At 47.1% G+C, this 17,060-nt stretch overlaps 1 protein-coding gene across 2 annotated transcripts in view; it reads left to right on the top strand.

Moving 5' to 3' along the window:
* The first annotated feature begins 9,313 nt into the window (after positions 1-9,313).
* The window catches only part of Clic6 (chloride intracellular channel 6), a 41,913-nt gene continuing 34,166 nt past the window's right edge, over positions 9,314-17,060 (top strand). For both annotated transcript variants that reach the window (XM_041673165.1, XM_041673163.1), the window contains exon 1: positions 9,314-10,555. In XM_041673165.1, the coding sequence (XP_041529099.1) occupies positions 9,446-10,555 (1,110 nt within the window). In that variant the 5' untranslated portion in view covers positions 9,314-9,445. The remainder of the gene's footprint in view (positions 10,556-17,060) is intronic.

Raw genomic sequence — 17,060 nt, 5'->3', positions numbered from 1 at the left:
GTAGAAAATACACGTGATGATTTGTGAGCTCAGAGTTTCTCTTGAAACAGGGGCCAATACGATTCTGGGAAAGCGCAGCTTCCTGGTGTGAAGACAGGCTTAGAGGAAGCTTTGCGTTTTTTCGGTATATCGAATGCCTCCAGACTCGCCCAACAGGATTTTCTTCACATGTCATGGATGGGAGTGCGCCAGAAATGTACAGGCCAGCTGTGTCTTATAAGCCACATACTTATAAATATATTTAAAAAAACAATCTACCCCATCTATGGTTGTGTTTGAAGAATCTTCGTTCACTCATTTTCTCCTTCCACAAACAAACAAACAAACAAACGTGTCCTTTTCCATCACATTGTTAAATTACTTGTAGAAACACAGATGCCTTAGCCACTTCTATATTGTAAAAACACACAAGGTAAAATTGTACCTCAGTTACATTCCTTACAACATGGCATAATGTCAACCACCTGTCAAAGTACAAAAAAATGATGTCACTTGATGTTTAGATGCCTTAAAGTTTTTAATGGAAGTTTTTATTTCTCAGGTGGGGTATAAACACTTGGAGTATTTGCTCATTGGCCTAAGTCACTGCGATGGTACGGTGGTTGATTTTTGGAGTGCGTGCTCCCGGTCTGGAAGAGCATGATTCATTACTACAAAGCCCCTGGAAGCAGACGTCAGGGCCCCAGCCTGCCCAGCTGGAGAAGAGCGCCAGCAGGTCAGGTCCAGGGACCATCTATTCTGACATGCTCGCCTAGCGATTCTGACGTCCAGCTGACGCCAGCACCCCCGAACACCAGCAGTCTGGAGAAGAGTGTCTCTCCTTTGCAAGGCCACAGCTCATGGGTTTTGATCACGAAGATTCTTGCTTCATCCTAAATAAACGTGAGGTCAACAGTAGGGGCCGCTTTCCCACGACACATGCAGGCTGGGAAACTGAGGGCTGGAGGTATAAAAAGGTCAGTGGGAGATAATCAGGCTCCAGGATCAGAGGTGAAAGAAAAGAGCAGCCGAACTCGTCCTTGCCCTCTGCTGAAACTTTCTGAAAAATTGACGTAATCCACTGCATTGACACACGTGTGTGCATGACGAGTCAGTGGGAGGTGTGGGCTCGCATGGGAAATAGGATCTTTTTAAAAAGTTGGCTTTACAAAATGCAGTCAGGAGTTGGGGAGATGGCTTGGTGGGAAAAGCTCTTGATGCACATCTGTGAGCAGCAGGTTGCATTGTCCAGGAAGCTAGGTGGGCGTGATGGCCCACCTGCAACCCCAGCACTTGGGAGCCAGAGGCAGGCTATCTCCAGAGCAAGCCGGCCAGCTGGACGAGGTGAGTGAGAGACCCTGCCTTCGTACAAAAGATGTGCAGAGAAAGACATCTGGTATCAACCTCTGGTCCCTGTGTTATTCTTTTGGTCCCTGCCCTAGCCACGCCCACTCCATTTTAACCTCTGCCCTCCGCCGGCCGTTGCTCCCTCTCCCTGTGTTCTCCCCGTGTACACACGGGGCTCTGCCTCTCTCCTCCTCTCTCTCCCTTCTTCTCTCTCTCTCTCTCTCTCTCTCTCTCTCTCTCTCTCTCTTCCTCTCTCTCTTTCCCTTTCTTTCTTTCTCTCCTCGTTAATAAATTCTTATATGGCTATTTCCTGTGTTTATATGTCTGTTACTGCCGCCACCGCCAGCACAGCGCGGGCCCTCCCGCTCATGGCAGGCTCCTCCAGCCCGTCAAGGGATATTTTTTAAGAATAAGACCCTGTGTGCGTGCACATGTGTGCACACACACACATCTGAACCACACACACACACACACACACCTGAATACACACATACCTGAACACACACACACACACATCTGTACCACACACGCACATCTGAACACACACACACACACACCTGAACACACACACATCTGAACACACATACACACACGGATTTACACATGTAAATATGTACACACCACACATCATACATGTGAAAATAATGAAGAGAAGTGCTTGAAAGCCCTTCAGAGGGTCGGTGTGCTGAATATTACACATATATACTTATATTTTGAATCTTTCTTTTTGGTGAGGGAAGCTACCATCTGTGAGTCTGTAGAGGAGGCTGTGGTTGGGGGAATGAAGAAGCTACCCCACATCAAGAGAGGCAGGTTGCCTCATGGCCTGTGTCCTGAGCTGGGGCATTCAGGACACAGGGAATTCGGGAGCTGAGGCATTCAGGACACAGGGAATTCGGGAGCTGATGCATTCAGGACACAGGGAATTCGGGAGCCGAGGCATTCAGGACACAGGGAAGGGACCGGGTGTGTAAACCCACAGAAGCATTTCCTTGGGACTGAACTGGGGAGCATCCTCCCGACAACTTGGAGGCAAGGGACAATGACAGGTCCCTTAGGAGATTTGGCTGGTATGACTCCTTGAGATTGGCGAGACTCTTCAGAAAAGAAATGCTCTCATCCCTTGAGCATCTGCTTTGGGTGGGACGGGGTATTAGTGGTTTCTACCTGAAGAAACCCCTGGGCTTGTGGGCCAATCCTTGCTGGGGAGACCCTAAAGGAAGACATGTAAATGCCCTATGCAAATATATGCAAATATTTCAGCAAGAAAAAATAAGGGGATGGTATAGAAATCTTGATTTATACATTCAACTCACAAGTTCTACCTGGGCATGAACTAGAGCCATTTGGCCAATTTGTGCTTGTCTGAGAGTTGACTGACCAGATAAATGCATAAGAATGTCAAGTGTTTGTAGTTCCTTTTTTTTAAAAAATATTTTTCATATTCCGTGAGAGAAGCTGGCATCCTTGTAAAGCAGCAGTGTTTTGCTCTGCTCTCCGAGAAGAATCTTCAGTTGTGTAAGTGACGGGTGTTTCAGAGGTGAGGAATCTGCCCTGCACAAAATGAATCCTTCTGCTCACTTCCAAAGCTACTGAGGCATCAAGGCGTCTTCTCTCGGAGACTGTAAGGGTGGTGTGGAGGGTGACTGGACCTCCTCCAACACAGCTATTGGTGTTTTTATCTGATGAACGATTGTAGGGGTCTCCTTCTAGATCTTATGGTAGTTAACAACACCCCTGTCCTCTGCCACTTGGAACCAGTAGTGCCACCGATTATGACAACCAAAACCTGCGCTTAGACATTGAGTGTCCCTCAGCTGAGACCATTTCTTACACGGCCACCTGTTCAGCAGGTCAGCATCCACCTGCGATCCAGAGTTCTCTCCGGAAGGTGAGAGGGAAGCAGAAATGGGTTAGAGGATACTGAAGGTCCTTAAACAGGTAGAGAGAAAGTACAGGAGACTGAATAGTTTTGAATATATATTAATATATAAAGTAAAATATTCACAAGTAGAGGTGGGAGGTGAAAACTGTTAAAATGTAGTATTGTGAAATTTCCAGAAGAATCATCACTCTTGGTTTTGGGGCCAAAAGAAAAGGCACTGTGAGGGTGAGAGGCTTAAATGCAGACCCCAGGACCGGTCTTCATTTCCATTCCATCACCAGCCCTGCAGGTGACGGCTGCATTACAGCTAGGGCCCATGTTACCCCTCTCTTCCCTCTCTAGATTATAGGTTATCTCTCAAGAAGAACTTTCTGGGAAGGATTTATAATAAAATCGTGGAGGAGGGTCTTCTCTGCCCCTCCTCGTCCATCTTTCTAACCGTCCAAGGAATATTTGTCAGAATTAGATCTGTTCTGAGGGGAGTACAAGGTCACGGGGAACAGCTCAAAGAACACAGAGAGCAAGGGCTCTGATGGTCTAGCTGCGTGTCTGGTGTGTTTCAGTGTGATTCGTACTCCAACCCAGGACACCACTGAGGGGGACGGGGGTCTTGCAGTCATGCTGCGGAGACCAGAGACACCGTTTCCAGCATTGTCACTGGGTAAATGACAAGGGTTACCCCAGTCCGTGTGACTTTCCTAACAGTTATTACACAGCGCTGTCAGGATGTGATAGCATTGTTGTCTGAGACAACACTAGTAAGGTCACCAGCTAACAACAGCAAACTCTAGGCAAAGCGCTGATAGGTTCTCAGACTCAAAGCTCAGAATGACAATGATCCTATCTGGACTACCACTGTCCCTGAGGATCAAGATCTTACAGTGTTTCTAAGATAGGGTAGCAATCTGACCGGAGAATCTACCCATTTTCCCTGGTTATCTTTTAAGTTATTCTACACAATGTTTTTTATCAACCTGCAAGATGATAGTGAAGATGCATTCAGAACTTCCTGAGGGATTAGCTGACTCCAGGGTCCTGCTTCCGTGTTTAAGCCTATTCGGTACTGACAGCCATTGCCACCCTCTGGTGCTGGGATTGAACCCACAGCCTTATACATGCTAGGCAAATGGTCTACCACTGAGCCAGCTGAGCCAAATTCCCCCACTGAGCAAAGTTGAGCAGACAGAGGAGTGATTTTGGAGTCACTTGTAGGAGAGGAAAACTAGAAAGAAATTACAAGGTGGACTTTAGCTGACTCGTAAACAAACCCTACGGCCGAATGTTATAGAAACCATATGAGAGAAGCAGGTACTAGTGTGTGTGTGTGTGTGTGTGAGAGAGAGAGAGAGAGGGGGGGGGGAAAGGACAGAGAGAGAAAGAGAGAGAGAAGGAGAGAGAAAAGGAGGAAAGAACAGAGACAGAGAGAAGGAGAGAGACAGAGAGAAAAGGAGGAAAGAACAGAGAAAGGCATAAAGAGTGGGAGGAAAGGAACAGACAGAGAGAGGGAGGAAAGGAGAGACAGAGTGGGAGAAGGAGGAAAGGACAGAGAGATACAGAGAGAGAGAGAGAGAGAGAGAGAGAGAGAGAGAGGAGAACAACCAGGTTTTGACTTGTTCTAGGTCTAAGACACCTTTGTAAGCTCAGTTGTGTACCGTGTGGTTACTTATCCTATGTGGCGCCTCACCCATCCACCAGGCTGCCACCTCTGTCTAATCTTCCCTAGTATTTAAACAGCTAATCTAGTGATGGTGAGTTCTTAACAGTGTGCAGATTGCTGAGTGGTTGGAAGCGACCTGTACGACCTTCACGACTGTTTATTGGTGTTTCTTTAGTGGCCAATATAGGACTTGTCCCTTGCTAATAATTAATGCGTGTGCTGAAGTCGTCTCCAAAGGGAATAAATAGGTAAGGGTCTCTGTGGCTAGCATGTCTCATGACATTGTAAGAAAAATGGAGAAAAGTTGTTTTAAAAACTGGTTCAGATTGATGCATATGAATCTGAAGACGTGTGACGTGTGTACTTATCTATCCAACACATTTCTACCAGGATCCTAGTATGTGCCCAGTTCTGTTCTAGATAATGGTAACTAAGAACCCCTTATCAACATGGAAGCAGCATCACTGTGGGCCGAGACAGGCTAGGTGTAGATATAGTGTATGTCAGAAGGAGTCAGCTGCTATAGGACATGGACGGTGGAGAAGGATTCCGGGGTGCAGGAGTCGTGCTAGACCTCTTAGCAAAACCAGCAACAATACAACCAAAGCCGTGAGATTCAGTAGCTTGCAAATACAGGTCCGTCATCCCCAACAAAATGGGCTTCGTTAACCTTGTCTTTCTGGAAGGGCACAGAGGCTGATGATAACCCAGTCAGGCAACAGGCTTGCCTGGGGCTGGGCCAGCTCCACAAACAGTTCAACCGGCCCTCTAGCTATCAGGACGTTGCACCCGGTTTCTTGAGTTAAAGTTTATTGAATATCAACTTACGTAAGTGTGGATCCTCACTCTGCTGTCTATGGGAGGCGCAGAGCATGTTGGCTCTGTATTAAGAAGCTTCACATGGACTGGGGCTCCCAGTTTTCTAAACAGTGCAAACCCTAGCGACAGCTCTCCAGGGGCTCCTATCCACAGTCCCTGTTTACACTCCGAAATCCCCAACAACTCCCAACACTGTAAGCTTTTGCAGGACACTCACCTTGAAGCAAACCAGTCTGAGCGGAAATCATTTGAAGGTCAACTTTAACTGGGTGTGTGCATCTGAAGTTATGTAGTTTTTATATTTATTTTTGGGTTTTTGTGTGTGCATATGTGTGTGTGTGTGTGATGTAATGCATGTGCATATATGTGCATGTACGTGTGTGCCCACACATGCAGAGGCCAGAGAAGGACACCACATGTCCGGCTTTACATTCTCTTCCACCTTATTCCCTTGAGACAGGGTCTCACTGATCCCAAAGCTAGACTGGTGACCAGCAACCCCCAGAAATTCTCCTCTCCGTGTCTCCCATAGTTCTGGGCTCACAGGTACATGTGTGGCCATCACCTGACTTTTTAGGTGCTGCTGAGGATCCCAGCTCAGGTCCTCATGCCCGCACAGAATGTGCTCTTACATGCTGAGCCATCTTCCCAGAGCCTGGTTTTTACATTCCCTACAGACTATGCTATTTATCTGTATCTCTGAAAAAACTACCTTCCATATTTAATCACAGGGTGGTGGGTCATATGGGTCAAAAATATATAATATGAGGATTCACGCAATCACTTTTTTTCCAGAATTCTCTTTTCTGCAGTACATTTGGCCTGCACTCTTTACATAAAGGAACATAAACATAGGCCATTTGCTGTTAGGACCTCGCTGCTGCCCCTGCTCTTCCCTTAGAGACAAGCATGAGTGATGGATGTTTCCCTGCTCTGGTGAATGCAACAGGATTCCTTCTCTAGGTCTCTGGGGCCACAGAGGTTCTACCGGCATGTCCATTCATCTTACTTTGAGTGGTTGTTTTGTGACATCTCTTCAAAGCCGTGGCTTCTGTCCTACTTCTCCCTAGGTAGAGTTCAGCCTTGGAAAGAAGTGCCATGAATGTGGGTGTCATTGGGTTTCCATCTGTAATCTTGGTTTTGTACTTTCTTTGACAGAAAATCATGGACTGAGTAATTAATAAGGGCAAGAAATTTGTTGCTCATAGTTTTGGGGGCTGGGCACGCCAGTATCAGATATGTTAGCTTCTCATAAGTAATTTGTTGATGCATTGTCCTGCGGTAGAAGGTGTTTCTTATACAGGAGGAAAGGGCAAGAGAGAAAGAAAAGAGAGAGACAGAAAGACACACACACAGAGAAGAGGGAGAGAGAGAGACAGAGAGAGACACACAAACACTCCCAGAGAGGGGGAGGGAGAGTCTGTATATGTTTCCTCTCCTCTTCCTAAAGCCACTAATACCACCATGAGGTTCCTCATCTCACACTGATCTAACTGTAACTACTCCCCAAAGGTCACCTATAAATACCATTAAATGTGAAGCTCAAGATTAAGTTTTAAACATGTGGATTTTTCAGGGATGCATTTAAGCCTCATCTCTAGCCATCCATCAGAGATGGGCAATGGAAATTGGAAGGAAGAATTTAAGTGGATGGCTAAGTACCCTTTCAGAATACATCTCACTCTTGTAAAGACAAGAGAATCCCCTGGGTGTGATGGCTAAAACCAGTAAGCGCTGCCAAGTCCAACTGAAATCCTCACTGTCCCAGCATTTTTAGGCAGCTTCCTCTTGGGTGCTTGCATGCAAGGAAGTCTTGGGTTCAATCTCCAGCATTTTATAAAGACTTGTCAAGATGACAAGTGTCTGTAATCTCAGCATGGCAGGAGGGTCAGAATTCAAGGTTATCCTCAGCTATATAGTGTGTTCGAGGCCATCCTGGGCTACATGAGGTCATACCTCAAAAAAAAAAACCCTTTTATTATATCAAGCAATTATCCTTTTATGTAAAAATTTCAAGACTTTTATTATGAAGGGATGTTGAATGTTATCGAATGCATGGTCTGCACCTACTGAGATGAACCCATTTTTCAAAAGGTTTATTTTATTTTTATTAATTTGTATGTATGTTTTGTGTGTGGGTTTGTGCATGTCAGTGCAGGTGTCATTTGAAGCCAGAAGAGGGCATTGGATCCTCTGGAACTGGGAAAGTTGTGAGCCACCTGATGTGGGGAGCTTGGAATCAGACTAAGGTCCTCTGAAAGAGCAGCACCCATGCTTAATCTCAGAGCCATGTCTCCTGCCCACGTATAATTTTAAAGAACTCAGACATTCTGTTGACGTGATGCATTGCATCTATAAATTTCCCTGTGTTGAATCATAATTGTAACTCCGGAAGGAAACCAGTTTAATAGCTGTGGATGACCGTTGTGATATGCTGTTATATTCAAATCCTTAGTGCTTTGTTAATTTTTCATCTATATTTATTAGAAATACTGGTCTGTAGTTGGTGTGCCCTTTGGTAAGAGGGAAATACTGACCCTATAGAATAATTTGGGGAGGGCTCCTCTCTTTCAAGTCTATGAAGTAGTTTTGAGAAGAATTGGTGGTTTTCCTTTTAGACATTAACTCGTTTCTCTTTATGGGGAGGTTTTCTGATGGATGATCCTGGGAGATTCAGAATTCCATAACTCTTCTTTATTTCACATCCTCAATTTTCTTTCCCCACCTTCTGTCCAAAACCCCTTCCCACAATATTGAGGCCCAAGCACTGGCATGACTTAGAAAACATCAGTGGGCAGACGCAGCTTCTTGGCGTCTTCGGCAAAGTGAGAGACACAAGCTTGTCCCTGGTAAGAGCTCAGCCTGGTTCCCTGAACCAGTGGGAATGGGAAGGCAGCAGGCTCACCTCTTTGATTCCTCCTTAGGGTTTATACCTTTCTGTTTTTTTGTTTTTGCTTTTTCGAGACAGAGTTTCTTTGTGAAACAGTCCTGAATGTTCTGGAACTCACTCTGTAGACCAGGTTGGCCTCGAACTTACAGAGATCTACCTGCCTCTGGCTCCCGAGTGCTGGAATTAAAGCCCTGTGCCACCACCGCCCGCTCTTGGGTTTATTCCTTTGCCGGAGAATCAGAGGTACAGGTGGGTCTGTTCCACTAAGTACCAGGTGAGCTTAAGTCTCCTCCAGCGCGAGGTAAGGGGGTAAGGATAGGTAAGGTGAGAATTAGGTGCTGATGTATGTGATTGTGATTTAAAGGGCACTGAAACTTGAAGCTGTTCCAGAAAAACGCCAAAGTGGTCAGGAAACTCAGTCTTTTCATTAAAATCCACAAAAGCCACAGGAAAGGCTATCATTGGCTAGGTTCCCAGGCCACCCGAACAGGCTGGAGGTGGGGAAGACAAACCCCGCCCAAGCCCTGGGAGGGTAGAGTTGCCTCTGAGGACTACCGGTCAACTTCCAAGGCAACAAAGAACCAGTCCATTTCTTCTAAGGGTTCAAGAGGAAAGTTGCGTTCTTTAGCCTTACATCCTGGCCTGCGCGTCAGGATTGGGGTCTGGGTACGAATCTAGAAGCACGAAAGCTGGAGGAAGAGACCAAAGATCTTAAATCAGGGGATAGGGACATAGCTCCTGAGGCCGGCTGCATTTCGCATCAAGCGAAACCTTTGACTCCAGAACCGGGGGTGGGGTGTCCTCTAGGAGGGGGCTTGGTAGCCCCTGCCACTCATCCCTGAGAAGTGTCGAGGAAGGGTGTTTCACCATGGCTGAGGCCACGGAGCCCAAGGAGATCGCTCTTGGTCCCCAGGGGCAACCTGAAGCTGCGAGGATTGAGGGTCTAGAAAAACCTGGGACTGCAGACCTAGAGGGTCGGGAAGCCAGCAAGGGAACTGCAGAGGCGCCCAGGGAGCAGGGAGCGGGCGCACAAGCGACTGCCTCGGGGAAGGAAGCAGGAGGCAGTGGGCCGGACGGAGGGATCGGGGGAGCGCAGGCGCAGGACCCGCAGACTGGCCCCTGGACTGAGACTCCGGGCGCGAGCGGAGAGCAGGGTGAAGTTGAGGCTGCAGAACGAGACCCAGAGGGCGCCGGGGTCCTGCAGGGAGCGGAGGAGGAGCCGGTCGCCCAGCAGGTGCGAGAGCCGAGCCCTGGGCTCGGCGAGCAGGGCGAGGCCCGGGAAATCCCTGGGGCCGATCGCCAGCACCCGGAGGACCCTACGAGCTCAGAGGCGTGGAAGGAGGTAGAGTCCAGTCTGGAAGAACAGGGAGGCAGTGCACCAGGGTCGCAGATCAATACTGAAGACCAGGGACCTGCAGGGTACAGCATGGACACAGATGCACCAGTAGGAGAGGCACAGGAGTCAGGGGGTGAGCACCAGGGTGGAGGGGAAAGCAGCTCAGAGCCCCAGGCTGAGGCGACTGAGGTCGCAGTCACAAAAGTCGAAGAGCACGACCCCAGGGAGCTGGCGGGAACTCCCACCGCAGATGCCGCGGGGGAATCGGGAGCCCTGGGGAAAGACGGGTCGGAAGAAGCAGCTCCCGAGGAGGCCAGGGTAGACGCTGGAGAGAATGGGAAGCAGGGCGAACTCCAGGAGGAGACCGGGGAGGAAGAAGCGAGGCCAGAACCAGGGTTGGAGGGACGCTGTGAGGAGGGCTTCCAGGAGAAGCTCCCCGACGGCAGCCCTGATGAGGAGGAGGCCAAATCCACCCGGCACGACCAGTCCCAGGCGGAGCTCAGCATCAACAACCACCTTACTGAGGAGCCCAGCGCTCAGGGCGGAGAAGAATTGGAACAAGTGAATGGCCGCAGGCAGAATGGCCCAGCGTCCGAGGTGGGGGAGCCAGGACAGGAGCACGACATCACCCTCTTTGTCAAGGTAAATCCCGGGCATCCCCAGGCCTAGGACTACCTTGTCTTTCTAATCTAGACCGGTGCAGAACCAAAACTGTGCACAGGCGCTTCCATCTCCAGCCAGAAGGGACAGCTAAGATTTCGGAAAAGTTAGGGCTGTGGATGCAGTTCAGTGGTAAGCCTGAGCGTCTGCCTAGCGTGTGTGAGGTGCCAAGTTTCAACACCGCAAAAAAGTCTGCGGCACAAACCTGCAGTGTAAAGTTTGGGAGTCAGGTGTTCGAGGGTAGAAATGTTTGGAAGTCCAGTCTGGGGGTGTTCCTAGTCCCTTGTCCTGGACATTCTAACTGGCCCTTCTAGTCCCAAGGTTATTAAAGAATTAGGAGGAAAACAAAAAGGAAACCCACCTTATTGGTCTTCAAAAGATTTTTGCCAAAGGAACCTTTAGTCCTTGAAGTGGGAAAAACAAATGTGAACAGGTAGGTCCAACTCCAGACTTAACTCCCAGAGGCCCAGGGTTGCCCAACATTTTCAGCTGCAAAAAATATACTTGGTTTTGGCAGAGCAGATATGTGTGTTCAGGGGCCAGTGGAAAGCCCCTTATGCTGTCTGGTTTATTGGACATTTTAAGATTTGCTTTGGAAGAATTAAAGATGCTGGAGATGACATCATGGTCTGTGTAGCAGGCTCCCCCTTTATTCGGGAAGAAAGCCCCGATTTCATTTGTGATGGAGCCTGTAGACACATCAGGAGGAAGTTTTGAGTGTAAACAGGCATTTTTTACAAAGCTTCAAAAAAAAAAAAACAAACACAAACCCAAAGTTCCTCCTGGGACCTTTGGTCAGACCCCAGGAAGCGAGAGATAATAGGACGAAGAATGCGGTCCGTGTAGAACTCTAATCCTCCAGAAAATCTTTCAAGCTTATGGAAGCACTCAGGTCTAAACCTCCTTGACTGAGACTTTAATAAGTAAAAAGGAAAATGTTCCCAGGAGATCAACATCAGGATTTAGCCAAGCGCCTAGGTGGCTAGGATCTGCCTGTGTTTCTAAATGGTGAGATGGTTCTCACACTCGGCACTGTGTTAAAGACCCTAGGAGACCCTAGCATGATGGAGTCCAACCACATGCTGCAGGGACCGACTGCACGGGCAGGGTGACTGCAGTCTGCTCCCTCGGGGAGATTTTTCATTGTTCTGGTCACATGGCTGCGTGACTCCAGCCAACCTCTTGGGTTGAAGTTAGGACGTGAACTGCAGCTCTGACTGCTTCTTCTGCTTCGCTGCCTGACCCTCTTTAATCTGTTTATTATAGAGTTTCAAGTAAACCCAACACAAACGCTTCGTGCCTCTGTTTCTGCCCTCCTTGCTCTCCGGCCTTCCGTTAGCATTGTGTCACCAATGGCACCACAGTGCTGGCTATAGGAAAGCACTCGTCACCAGGGGAGAACCATATTCCTGGTCCTCTGAGCCTTGAACCTTTGCACATATTTCACCCTCTGCCCGAGTGGGGTCTCCTCCAAGAGTGCCCTGACCTTACCTCCTCCACTTGGCTGTCAGCTGCAGGCAGGAGACCCCCTGCTGTCTTCATGTCCCTTTCCCTGGACAGATTAAATGCACCATTAATTACACCTCCAGTATGACTGCAGGTATGGAATTGAGGAACTGGCCAAATCCCTCCTCTGTCACTTTCTTGATGCTAGTTGTTTAATATAGCAATAGTACCGGTACCTAGCCTCGGAGGCTATTAGGAAGTCTCAGGAAGAAATCCTGTAAAGCCTTGGAGTTTCGCAAGGCTCTGTATTAGCATGGTGTCGATGCGCATGCGCACGGCTGCCCTTTCTCTCTTCCCTCCAGCTTTCTTTGATAAGGTGCTTTTCCCTCCTGCCATTTTTTTAAGGAAGACTCCCTCTAGGTACTGAATTTTCATTTGCTAGAGATTAGAATGTTATGAAAACTCAATATATCTTTGTGGATATTGTGTTTGGTATAGGCAAAGGTTTGGGTAGCACTGAGGGAGCTCATCCATGGTCCGTGTACATAGGATATGGGTTGCCCCGAGCGAGCTTGCTCATGGTCGACGTACTTAGGATATGGTTGGCTGAGGGAGTTCATCCATGGCCCGTGTACATAGGAGGTGGGCTGGCTGAGGGAGCTTGCCCGTAGTTGGTGTACATAGGATATGGGTTGGCTGAATCCAAACTCCCTGTTTGTCTTTACTCTTCTTTAAGAAAACAAATGGATTTCCCAACAGTGAGATTGGGTAGCTTCTGAGGGTCACCTGAGATCCATCTCATGTTGATAAGGCCTCTTGGTTTCTGCTGATCCTTCCAATCGTTCTCCCTGAGGAACAAAGAAGGAACAAAGAAACCCAAAGCAGAAACAACAAAATCCTTTGTGTCACTATGTCTTCTAGATTTGTTACATTGTATTGGAAACCCTGCCGTTAGGTCAGAATTACAATTTGTTACCAGTTCAGGCTTGTCTAGTTCTTACCGGGCCTCCTGCATGTGGACTCTGCAGTACACAGTGGCAGACTGACCATCTTTGTCCCTGCATTAAGGCCTGTGCTTGCGGTGCTTTTCCTGGTGCCCAGCTGACCTGCTGAGTTCCTGGAGATGTTCTTTGAGGTCTGGCTTTAGGCTTCCCTGCACTGCACTTTGTCTGCATCCTGTCCATGACTTTTCCCCTTTTAGTGTTTTTCTTATTTTTCAAATATACTAGCTATAATATTTTATATGTTATTATACACAAATTTATTTAAATACATTTTATTATACTATGTACTAGATGGTATCCTAATGACCCAGACTAATAATCACAACTTTAAGTGGGCTTATAATTTTGGTCATCTGGTAGATTGTATTGCTCATGTTATGAGAGTTATCATGTTAATAACTTGTCATTTATTTTATTCTATTAATATACAATGATGTATTTTTGTAAAGGAGCTATGGCCATGTGCAGGATGTCAAGGAAGACTCCCTTGAGTTTTTGCTTGTCAAATTAATGGCTAATCATTAATTGCTAATCTTTTTTTCTTGCCTTAAAGAAGAGTTAACTAGGTTACCAAACTGTAGGGTGATCCCCAAATATATTTAGTAAGAGAGATACTTGTTGTTGTCACTCAGGACGAGGAAAGAACTTCATAACAGCACATGCCGGGGGTGGGGGTGGGGCAATGATCAACAAACTGCGTAACCACAGTGGTTTAATCCTCAGGGAAGTCTGGTTCACAACATTGTTTCCTCAAATCCGGCCTGTGTTCTCTGAAGCCGCTTTAGGGCTGGGGAGTCTGAGATATGGCTTTCCTGGCAAATTCTACATGACTTAAAAATCTTCCATATGATCAGTGAATGACCCTGAACTAGAGTCTAAGCATTCCCAAGTCGTATTTTCCTCAATCACATATAACTAAATCATACAGGTGTAATAGAACCTGTGGACTTGCCTGGACCATCAGATGTGGATTTCAAAAACAAACAAACAAACAAAAAAAAAACCCAAAAAAACCAAAGAAACTGAAATCTCATGAAAGTAAAGTAAAACTCAAGGAAGATGTGGCTCTTGGCTATGTCATCAGAAGTGCCGAAAATAAATAAGCTAATCAAGAGAATAACAAGGACTTCAACACAACACAGCTGGACGGGACTATACCAGGACCTGCTTCTTAGAGACTACTGGTCGACCAGTAGGCTACCGCGCCCTGTGAACATTCCAGAGAGAACAAGTTGAGACCTGTCCTGTGGAACTTGGTCTCTAGGGAACCGCCGGGGAAGATTATTTTCCTCACAGTGTGAGTACTATGTGTTTGGAAGGAAAAGGAGCAACAAAGCATCTTACAACTCCCGTCTTTTCATTCTGTGTTTTCTTAGTCTCTTCCAAAACTGCTTTGAGAATGATGTACTCTTCATTGAAATGAGCAGTGTGGCTTAGCGGAGTGATATGGAGGATGAGAAATTTTGCTTCCCTCCTCCAACAGGACACAGTAAACATACACACTCTGCAGTGGGGTGGGGTGGGGATGGGTGACCACGCCCCCCACTAACCTGAATGAGATAGGGCCTACTTGAATCAACCCTCCAGCTTGGCCCTGACACTGACTCATGCTCCTCCTCAGTGCCTGCTTTCTGTGATGATCGATGAGCACCCAGACTGATGGTTTCAAGGTGACTAATAGTGAGAGAAGCAAGTTCTATACACAATCCTAGCCCCCCTCCCCCCGACCCCAGCCCAACGTGTCCTTTGGAAGAGGAATAGGCTGTGTTCTCTCTGAGGACATCTTGGCTGTAGGGCCATGGATGCTGCATTCCCACAGCACTGAGCAATTGCGTCTACCTAGCAAAGTCTTTCTTCCAGTAGAGCTAAACCGGGTGACTGATGTTGGGAAGGGCACCAGGAGCTGTATGCTCAGTAGCAGTTACAGGGGGCTGAAACAGCTTCTTTTTTCCTTGTACAAGCAACAGGATGTGGCAGTTGGCAGTGTTAACAAGAGCAGGGTTAACAAGAGCAGGGGCTGACAATCTGGGTCCCTTCTCCCTTTGTCTCAGAAAGACGACCTCTTTCACCTGCATCAGACCTTCTCTGGAGAGTTCTGACACAGGCCAGCAGCCCTCTCCTCAGGCCCACTTCTTACTTCTTTTACCTGGAAGTGGGTTTCCCCTCTGTCCCTTTGGCTAGAGCTGGCTGACGGCCCCTGCCCGTCCAGACCTTTCCAAGACACAGGCCAGTGAGGAGACAAGTTGGTCCAGTGTCTGTACATCTGAAACCCAAGACGAGCTAGTCACTTCTACGTGGTTGAAGATATCAAAAGAAAGAAGAATATTTTAGGGCCATGAGAAGTAGATGAATTAAGAATTCATCAGCACCCATAGAGGTTTTCAGAGCCAGCCACGATTATCCCCAAATGATCTGTTTATGACCGCTCCTACTCAGTGACACCAGAACTGAGCCATTGTGAAGGACACTGTCGAACTCAAAGCCTAAAATAGTTACTGCTGGATCCCCTAAGAAACAGTTTGCTGACCTCTAGGGATACCAACTCTGGGCCGGTGCCTGAGGTAGACACGTCGCCATGTCCACAAAGCTGGGATTGATTTAGATGCAAAAAAGGGAGCAGACTGTGGAGAATAAAGGACCCTCAGGTTCTACTAGAGTAGCAGGAAATATATATATATGACAGTAAGCATCTCACATCGTGCTAGAAATTCATTTTCTGCACAAAGTCAAGAGTTTTGATTTCAGTAAGGTCAGAATAAAACACAGCTTAAGTGTGTTCATATACAAACCGGAGCAGGAGCTGTATGTAGTCTATGTGGCTCTTCTGTGAAACATACTCTGCTTTTTTTTTTGAAAAGATAAAAGATAAAAATTAGCATAAGGGAAAAAAGGAACATAAAATCTATAATACAATGAAAAACAAGTCTTCTTCCATCTCTGAGTAAGAGCTTTCCAGCTTATCTCCCTAGAGATAACTATTAAAGGTCTTTCCAGAGACATCTGCCATGCATACCAAACTCGTATGCAAATCCCCTCAGATTTGCTCTTAAGAGCTTTGGAGAATTATGCCAATCCTTGAACTCCAAATACTTTTTGTTCAGAGTCTCTTGGGCACAGGAATTCTGGAACTGCTAGGGTGGGATGTAGTCAGGATGCTGGCTAGGGTGAAGGACTGACAGAGGCAGGGAAGCTCCTTCCAAGATGGCAGACTCACTTGCTTCTTGGTAGGAGGTTCAACTCCTCATCACGTGGTACACTGTTGTGCTGTGTTTGGGTCTTCTAGCCTGGCTGTGGCTGTCTCTAGAACAGGAATCCAAGGAAAATTGAAGAAAAGGCCGTAATGCCTTTTATGGTTTCATTTCACACAGTACTGTGGCTGAGGACATAGCTCAGTTAGCGGAATATCTGCCTGGCACGCTCAAAGTCCTGGGTTTCATCTCTACCGCCACATAAATTGAGCCTGGGAGGTGGAAGCAGGGAACAGAAGTTCAAGGTCATCCTCCACTATATACCAAGTTGGAGTCCTGCTGGCCGCACACAAGACCCTGTCCCAAAAACAGAAGGGTGACTTGTAAGTTATTTTACTCATCAGACTGGAGTTACCAAGCCCACCCTTCAAGAGAGCGGTGCCACACACCACCTTTTCAAGGGAAAGTCAAAGTCTTTGTGGATACCTAATTCAAACTCAATTCTATTTGTATTGTCTCTTATGAAACACATCGCTTTATTTCAGTATGTTAGCAGGTTCTTAGAAATCATCCTTTATGCTTGTTGAAAATGCCCTATTATTGTCATGTCATGATGGATGTACTCTGTGATCAATCCTTCATGCGTATGCAGGTGTTTCCCTTTTGTGATACTCTAACCAGCACTGTACTGAACATCCTTTCAGTCAGGTAGCAACACCTGGAAGTTAAGTTTTTAGGACTGGCATGGCCAATAGAAAAGGGATGTGTGTGTAGCCTGTGCTAACCTTTACTGATTTTCCTCTTCCAAGATGAGCTATGCAAGTTCCTCTGACATCTTGCCGGTACTCT

This window comes from Microtus oregoni, unplaced genomic scaffold, assembly GCF_018167655.1.
Source record: "Microtus oregoni isolate MIOR12 unplaced genomic scaffold, Mior012 000023F_ref0000262, whole genome shotgun sequence".
Lineage (NCBI taxonomy): Eukaryota > Metazoa > Chordata > Mammalia > Rodentia > Cricetidae > Microtus > Microtus oregoni.
Note: the sequence above shows the minus strand (reverse complement) of the source record. Positions and strands in the feature narration are given on the sequence as shown.